General features: G+C 29.9%; 1 protein-coding gene across 1 annotated transcript; it reads right to left on the bottom strand.

Annotated features, from left to right (window-relative positions):
* Positions 1-6,580: 6,580 nt before the first annotated feature.
* On the bottom strand, positions 6,581-8,484 carry Fnta (farnesyl transferase alpha). The gene is given in 6 exon segments (XM_017898502.1): positions 6,581-6,726; positions 6,803-6,986; positions 7,072-7,272; positions 7,359-7,613; positions 7,615-7,690; positions 8,239-8,484. Coding segments are annotated over 6 exon segments (963 nt in total). The 5' UTR covers positions 8,378-8,484; the 3' UTR covers positions 6,581-6,618.
* Positions 8,485-9,734: the final 1,250 nt, after the last annotated feature.

Genomic DNA, 9,734 nt, shown 5'->3' with positions numbered 1-9,734 from the left:
CTACGACAACCATATTTTTTTACTATGGCTATTGTTTATTACGCCAAGACGTAGGCGTTTACATTGAAATTTAATTAAAACTCGTCCATTCGCATAAAAATTGTATACGTGATTTTTTAATGGAAACGAGACACTTTCTTTTATTTACGTGTTATTGTTAGCCTAAAAAATCACAATTTCTTTTTCATTTTATTCCGTTTTCATTTCCGATACCACCATTATTTCTTACGAGAATAACGTTAGATTCGTTAATTTCGCGGAGTCACGAGAAACTCGAATTTAATTGTCATTGGAAACGCTTGTAGACGATAAAACGGTTCTAGGTTTTGCTTATTGACCGCGGAACGATTGCGAATTACCGATAGATCTTTAGTTTACAACGAGACGCTATAGCGAGCGGAGATAGGTCACGTATTCGTCGCTAGGTGTACTTCCAAGCGTCGCAGATAAACATGGGTAGCAGTAAACTCTGGAATACGATTTTTAATGGTAATAAAACCACGAAATTGACGTGTTTAATTCAAGTACACGGCAAACATTGATAAGGAAGAGGCGAGAATATGTAAAGAAAACAGAGGAAAAAATATAAAAGAAATAATTAGCTTGAGACGTAGAAAGTATAAAAAAGATATCGTAAAACCCGCTAGAGCAGCTGGCTATGTTGAGCGGGACTCGTTGTTTCTAGTACGTAAGCGAGTAGATTAAGCGATATAATAAAAGTATTTATTTTTGTGACAGGTAAGTGAATTATTAATCGTGGTAAGAACTTAGCTCGTAAAGACTGCGTGCTGCTAAAGAGAGAGAACGAAGCAGAGATGGATGGAAAGGGAAGAGAATAAGATCGAGACAGACATAAGAGAAATATACGAAGAACGAAGCGGAAGAAAGGAAAAGGCGAAAACAGTATGTTGATTTTCCATTCAAAAGATCTTCGATCAGGAACCTATGATACCGAATTTTATTGCAATTACTAACGTTTTGCGATGACTGGACCAAAGCGTCCGCGACGGGCGATGACGATTCCCGAGCGAAATATATTTAATCATTTTCCATCACTGCCTATTTCTGATTAACTTGTAAATAAGATCGGTACACTCGAACGGAACAAGACTCGCGATGCATCGAAAAACTTCGAATCTATCACTATTCGACGCGTCTTAAGGAAAGAAAAAGCGAGACACTGAAACCGGAGTAGAGTTATTCCAAGAATCCGCTCGTAAATCTTTCTTTTCTATCGTACATTTACCCATAAGATGTTACGTAAATCGTAAAACCATGGCTTCTTTCGATCGATCTTGTGTTTTAATTCTGTTATTTCATTTGACTAGCAGCAACGCGAAAAATTGCACGATGCATCGATAATAAAGGTGGCTATAAACGAAGAAAAACGAAAATCGAAACGAATATCCAATGAAAATGAGAACGAAAGGACACGGAAATAGATCTAGTGCACGACGAACTATCGGAATAGAGATTTCTCCGATTTTTAGCAGCGCCTACATTTAGAGGTTAAGATTTACGTGTAAAAATAGAGGCAAGCATGTCGAAGCGTTGCCTCGTATCAACTCGATCACTACCGCATGTCTTTGAAGTTACTGAAGTAAGTATAGAAAAACAAAGGGAACGGCGTAATTGTGTTATCTAGATATTTTCAACCCCAACCAAATGTTAGGTCTAGATATCAGAGAAGCGTAAAATATCTCACGTTCACGCCGTTGATTGAGAATACGATAGGTCTAATCCCTTGTTTATTTTCCTATTTTTCATTTTTCTAATTAGAATATTGAAATAACTTTATAATTTATTTTTCTTATTTTCTTTTTTTTTTAAGATGTGGTACAGTTAATCGTGCGATGAAATTTCAATGATTCGTACACACGCCGAAAGAAAAATTATGTAAGCTAATGGACGATTTAAAGAGGTAATAATGTTATTTTGAAATACCTGTCGTTTCAAACGCAAAGTTCCATTGTATCATATTAGTTCTATCCTATGCTTAGTCAACACGCGTGCATGCTTCGTACACGCATATACTAAATACACGAACACGATTGTATTCACACATACACGCGCGTATGCGTATACACATACACATCACTAACAGTAAATTGTCTTATCTTATAGCGTGTCTAGAGTCTTGCGTCTGTAAGATCTTGTATCTATGATTAGAAAACTTGACCGATAATCGGCAATTACTATATAGAAATTATTATATACGTATTTGACGTGTCTTTTAGAACGCCTTGAAAACGAGGTAACGCGTGAGAAAAAAGAAAAAAAGAAGAAAAAATATTTCTGAAAAATTAAAAAGAAACTCATACCAACACAAGATTAAAATTGGCGATCTCACCGACGACAAGCATTAAAGTGTTACTTAAAATTTGCATCGTACAAGTTAGATTACGAAAAACACGATACATCACGAATAACTTATCGGATAATAGAAATTTTTCCTTTTCCAAACTATTTAGTAAAACAGAGTATTTTTCTGGTATTTTTCCTAAGGACCAGAATTCATATTTTCTAAGCCGCGATCAAGGGAAAATACCGAAGACGTTTTTCTTAAGTTCATCGATGTAGACAATAAGAACAGGTTCGAAACGTCGTTGCATCGGAATCGTTTACTTACACGCATCACTCGTGAGTCACAATTTTCATTCTAGACAACTTCCAGCAAGCAGACGAACGTAAAATGTCTTTGTTGACGCCAACTTTCCAGTAAGGACTAAAGTACCATTTAACTGTCTGCAGCATTGCAATCTTATTTGAACAGAGCAAACGGTTTGTAAAATATTTGTCCAAAAAACCTCTTTTAGATATTTACAAATATTTTGGAAGTATATGTGTTCAATGTGTTTTTGGAAATTTAGGTTATCTTAGGTTATCTTAGGTTATCTGTGGCAAGCAAGAGAAAGTTCTTCAAACGTATGATATATTTGAAATTTACCAAACTCCATAGATTTATTTCATGTACGGAACGGAGTGTCACATATTTAAGAAGAAATATCAGATTAGAGTTCAGGAATATTGGTTGCTCAGAGGTATTAAGACATATTCCTTATTTTGCAGTTGACTACGTCGATTATCTTTTTTTCAATTTTTTTATTCCGTCTGACTGTCTCGAAGGCAGAGTCAAAATGCTTTTCCCCTAACCTCTCAATGCATCTCTCAAAAGTTCTACGTGATAAACATCAAGAATATATTTAAACGTCAGGTTCACGATTTTCTCTCGATCGCTACTTAAAAAACGATTCTAACCAGTATTCGTGAACTCTATAATGATAAACTCAAAATAATTGGAGACGATATTTAAAATCGGTATTATGTGTAAAACTTAACTTTGCGCTAATTAATGATAATGAATAGATATGCTAACGGTTCGTTCATTATACATTAGAGATATTGACAAAACACGAGTAACTATTGCTTCAAAATATTCTTCAGGAAAGTCCAGGCACAAAAATTCATACATTCTAGTACATGCAGAGAAACGCAAAATTAACCTAACCTAATTTTTCATCACTTCACTTTAGCAAAACAGAATTAACGTTAATTAATACGCATATGATGAGAGCTTTTTCAATTGGCACCATTTTAAACGACGAAAGGATCCGTGAGGGGTACAAAATGCATGTAATATCTCGTCTATTTTAACGTAGGCACATTGTATTTGAATAAGATTCAATGATCTATCTTCTCTATACGAAATCTATCTCCTTCTCGATAGCTAGTCGCATCTTTATCGAGAATATTTTCGGTGGTATCTACTAGAAGTAGTATTATGACTGCTGGACAGAGAAATCGAAAGGGAATTGATCCGTGAAAAGGGCTCGATGTCCCAGAGAAAAAAGCCAACTAGAGTGATGAATCGTTTAAAGAGTCATTGAGCTGTTCACGGCCAACATCAATACTTAAGGAGAACTATTAAATAGAACAATGGAAGATTATGGTCGGGCTGTGCTTGTACTGGCTGACAGATGGTCCAATCGTATAGAATACTTACTCATTAAGAAGAATATTAATTGTGGACATAAAAATATAGCCTGACTGTGTTACACGGCGCACGAAAAACCGTACCAGAAAAAATGTTATGCATTCGCAAATAAGAATTGGAGATTTCATATGTCTGTAAATTTCGTCCAATCAATTCTCTATGAAACGTAAAATTGATTTTAATACATATTTTAACATCTACCTTCTTCAGATGAAATGGAAAAAATGTTTGAATGTGGTAAAAAAAAAAAAATGTTATTCCTGTTATTTAATTGTACAAATTTAAATACATCCGATAAATACATTAAACGTTAACATCGGAATTATTGCTCAAATCAGTGAATATTAGGATGAATGGTAATGATATTCTCTGCTGTTTATTATACACAACTTAACCATTTAACTACTATCTGAATTTCAATTAATCGTAGAAATGGAAATTGATATAGATACATCTTTCAAAATGCAAATGTTTCTGAAGAGAACGCAACGATTACTCAAATCATGAATTTTAAATGGAAAAAGTTGTGAAATACAGTCCTTTAAATATACTAATAAAAAAAAGTAATTTATACGAGGCGTTCTCTGAAATTGGATAACTTTACGTATACGCCAAAAAAGTTAAACAATCATAGATTTTTCATTATTGAGCAGTGTAGTATCGATCTTTTCAACATAACCTAAATGTGTACATCTCGGATTAATTGTTTCACAGTTCTTTAAAAGTTCAATATTAGATGACATGCGAGTTTTCAGGCACCGTGCGTTATCACAGCAAGTTGACAAAAAAATACATATACGATATGTTACAACTAAAGGAATTTAAACAAAGAAGAAAAAAGAGAGAAAGTGGTAAAAATATTCATATGATGGTATATTTTCGGTGTAAAGCAAATGTATATGTAAAATGTATCCGTGGTAAAACTACGTATATCTTGTAGCTTTAACGTACCGATGGAAGCAATCCTCTTTGCGAGCATTTTGGAAATTCTAAATCGAAGAGAATAAACATTATAAAATGAGCACGAAGAGCTATGCACAGATGAATCCATATTTTTCATTTAATGCCTTGAAAGAGGACTTGCTTCCGATCGATACAAGCATGTAATCGGACTATTCGTTTGAATGTTGATTGTTAAATGTTAGGATAGAGAACTTTAAGAAAAAATGCCCAGTCTACAAGCATCGTGCATCGGAAACATTTCGTTGCATACGGAATTCTGTTAGATCAGTAAAATTTTTTCATCGAAATGAAACATCGATCGTTACTTATTTCGCATTAAATATATGTTCTTAAAAACTTTGATCATGTAATAGTCTTTTCGCGTGTCACGTACCGTCTAATATGCATATATTGGCACTTAAAAATTAATGTTACTTTGTTGTTTACACATATCGTTAAAAAATTTGTGTCATGTGTAATATCGATTATTCTATTAAAAACTTACAATATTACGAGGCGTCTGGAATCAATACCCACCAAATCCATTTCTTGTTTTAATAATTCATTTTGCAATTCATTGTTATTATTATTTTTTAACTGAGAAAGTCAATCGGACTTGGCGAGTTTTGATTTTAAATGTCTCATATATTTAAATATATTATTAGTTAAAATTTGTCCACTTTCTTTATTAACAAGTACTATGAATGATTTACAGATAATTTGACTTTATTTGTACATAAAACAAATGCATTAAATTCTCATATCAGTATCACATAGAAATGCTGCCTTAAATAGGCTTTAAATTTATTTCGCTCAGTTTTGCGTATACGTTCTTATTTTTTTCCTTTTTTAAATACTTATACTAAAGTACACTTTTTCGCAAACGTAATTCACATGAATAATATGTTTACGATTTTTTCGAAACATAAATAGTTTTATTTAAAAAGTACGATCACTGCCATTGCTTGTTTGCAATGAAATTCATCTTTCCTGTTAGGGATTTTTACACTGTCCCAAAGGTGTAACCATTACTATTAAAAAACTGGTGTCAACGAATAAATTTGAGTTTATATTTATTGAAATGAATTACAACTCTAAAGGCGCACGAAAATATTTTCAATGATAAAATCATCGTTTGGAACGCTGCGTTCACAATTATTTTAGTTATGACAAAGCCTACTGATTTAAATAATCTTAACTAGTTATTGTACTATACTTGAAAGTATGTAACTATTTTATAAATAAATAGATAATCAATGTTAATTGCTTTATATTTTGTTGTAGTAATTTACTTACCAAAGACCAGGTACAAATACTAAGAAAAGAGTATATTTTATAAAAGACTTCATCGTTTTATTTTTCCCATTCATAATTATACAACTTACTTTATTTTTAGTTACACTTAAAAATATTGCATAAAGTATTATGAATTTTTTGTATATATCTTATAAAATTTTCTCAGTTACTAACTCTTATTTTTATATGGTGATTTGTAAATTAATAATATTGACCAAAATGTATTATCAAATTTATAAACAATACATTTCATATATCAATACATCTTTCATATTGATATATACACCGTCATTTCAATGTTGAAACATATAATACACAGTTCCTTCCAAGTACATAGGTCATAATATATTAATTAAAATCGTGTTTTTATAAAAATTTAAAAGAAACTACGTTGTTACTGATTCTGATTTCATTTTATCCAATAACTGTTGACCAATATAATCCCAATATCTCCTTCTTATTGTATCATGTTTCTCACATAATTCTTTACATAGCTAGATATAATTACAAACATAATTAGAAATAGTACAGATAATTCATAAATACAGATATAAGTAAGAAAGACTATACCTTAAGAGCATTAGTAATATGAAATATTGAATCTGGTGATTCCTCTGATATTGGTTTTTCCTGACAAATGTCTATAATACAAGCCAGCAAATGATTAACACGACAACCAGCATGGTACAATTCCTCACACTTCTGTCTTACTCTTTCATTATAGGCCAAACCCTGGCTATCTTGCATTAAGATACTAAAATGTGGCATAAAATTCATACATTAATTAAATTGCACAATTTAAAAACATGGATTGCATAAAAAACTATCACCAACATTACCCTCGTAGGTAATTCCAAGCACTTTCATTTCCTTTGACTAAATCAATTTTATCCAAGGCAAACTCAATTTCTCTGTCAATTACGCTTTGTTCAAATTTTGTTGTATTACTTAATACAAAATAACGTTGATTCCAAGCAGAATTATTGCGAATATCTTCATTCAATAAGTGTTCTGTATATTCTAACTCTTTGTCAAATAAACTGCAGATTATATACAGTATTTATTTTATATATTAGTACCTAAAAATATAAATTAACGATAGTAAAAGCAAATCAAGTATACTAACTTAAATGTTTTTATACACCACTGGCGATATTGCCAAACATGATAATTCTTTGCATCAAGTTTTAAAATATTTTCTATAAATTCTAATTCTCCACTGGGATCTTGCATCCATTCAACAATAACTTTTCTATGATGCCAAACTTGGTAATTTTTAGAGCTGTCATATGTCAACAGATTAATAGATTTTAATTCATCTCGTAACTCTTCATATGTGTCCCTAACTTAAAATAATAATAAAATTTTAGTAAAAGGAAATATTATATCGATTTAAAGTAATATTAAATAAAAATAGTATACTTTTAATAGCTCGGAAATAGTCATATGTGTCCCTAACTTAAAATAATAATAAAATTTTAGTAAAAGGAAATATTATATCGATTTAAAGTAATATTAAATAAAAATAGTATACTTTGTAAATATTAAAATTATTCAGTCCAATAGATATTATTTTTTGTTTTACATGAAATACCTTCTAATCAATGCAGATTATGATTCTTAAATAAATAAAGTGGAACAAACATAATGCAAAAGAATAATAACATATCTTTATCACACAAATTTATATGATTTACTTCTATTCTTTGAGTTATTTTTCAAATATTATTTACTTATTTTTTCAACTATAAAATATATGTAACTAAGATTTAAATGTATTATAAAATACATTAAATAGTAAAAAATAAAATAATGCACAAATTTACAGTTTTATCTACCTTCTACTTCGGTATATAGAAAAATACTTGTTATCTACTTTAAAATGAAGGTTATATAAGGTTAGGTGTGAGTTAGAATAAGAATACATAACTCTGACGAAATAAAATTTATAACCTTATTATCATTTAAACATGGTATTTAGCTCATAAAACATGCAAAATACTTACATTTTTCAGAATAAGCAATTGAAACAATAGGATCGGGACCATCATCCTGAGGCACAGGAATTACATCTCTCCATTCTTCACGATCCCTATATAATACCCAGCTTGAATCTTCAGAATTTTCATCAGAGCTTTCCATCATCTTTTATTTTCACAAAATATCGTGGAACTGACAAAACTGAAAATTAACTTCCACGACTTGATTATGTTAGCTGTTTTATCTTTTCAAACCTGTTAATCCTCCCATTACAGATAGGGAAATAGCATATCGACTATTATCGATAGTTTCCGGTATCGAAATTTATCTCCTTGTTTTTAATACTATCGATAGTTTAGATACTTCCTTTTCGTGATTGTGCATTTTCGATATACATTGCAAATATTGAAAATTTATGGCATATTCACGCACACAACTGATTTTCAGATTTGTGTGAATTTCCCCTAATGTTGATCATAATTAAAACTATGATACTGTTTATGAAGTTTTAATAATTTTATGTCCAAAATCATCCAACTCATTGATTATATTATTATTGTCGTGAAATATATATTTCAACTATTCAACAATTTAAATATAGATATTTTATATATAATTACAAATTATTAGTCTTTTCATATATTTTTAAATTAATATTTTTAAAATATTAAACTTGTTCATATAAAAAAGGAGAAATGTATTTTCATTACATAACACAAACTATTTTAACTAAAGTTAAAATTTATTGAAAAATATGAACATGTGTACATACTTTGGAATAAAATAGTTTATATTTCTTTATGTTGCTTTAAATTACTAGTATTATAATCAATAAAAACCTAGATCCCTGAATTATAGAAACCACTTTAAATATGTCTTATTCTATATAAAAAAAATAAAAATGAAATTCATTATTTTCTGCTTTTAACTATAATTTTCATGTAGAAAATCTTAGAAAATATTAAAATGTTAATTAATACTTCTTAATTTGTAAAATTTGTAATGAAACACTTTATACATTAACATATATGTTATTTTTTCATAAATTTATTGGACAACACATTGAAAACATTAAATTAGGTTGTGGAGCCCAATGTTCCAAATAAAAAATTTTAATAACATGGTTATATTGTAATACAATATTACCTAAAGTATTCTACATATCACGTACATTCTAAAGAATAATCTGTCTTGTATCGAGCATTCATCCCATTCTCACATCGCATTTCTTCCACACTCATACTAAACTAATATTTTGTAATTGCAGTTCTTTCGAGCTACTAATTTACTGTCATATATGGCCAAGTATTTGAAATTGATAAACAAATCGCGTATTTACATTAGTATGTAAATACAATGTAATACAAAATTTGATAAAGCAAATGCTATAATGCAAGTCGTTATATACAGAGTTTACAATTTAAGTTGCTTTTACAAAATTGTAATTGAATATATAATAAATAATATATTACGCATAGCATTTCTTTGTAGAGGATCACATTTATATATTCAACTTTTTGAA

This window comes from Eufriesea mexicana, unplaced genomic scaffold (assembly GCF_001483705.2).
Source record: "Eufriesea mexicana isolate 0111107269 unplaced genomic scaffold, ASM148370v2 scaffold4744748689, whole genome shotgun sequence".
NCBI classification, from domain to species: Eukaryota; Metazoa; Arthropoda; class Insecta; order Hymenoptera; family Apidae; genus Eufriesea; species Eufriesea mexicana.
This window is presented reverse-complemented; position numbering and strand designations above follow the sequence as displayed.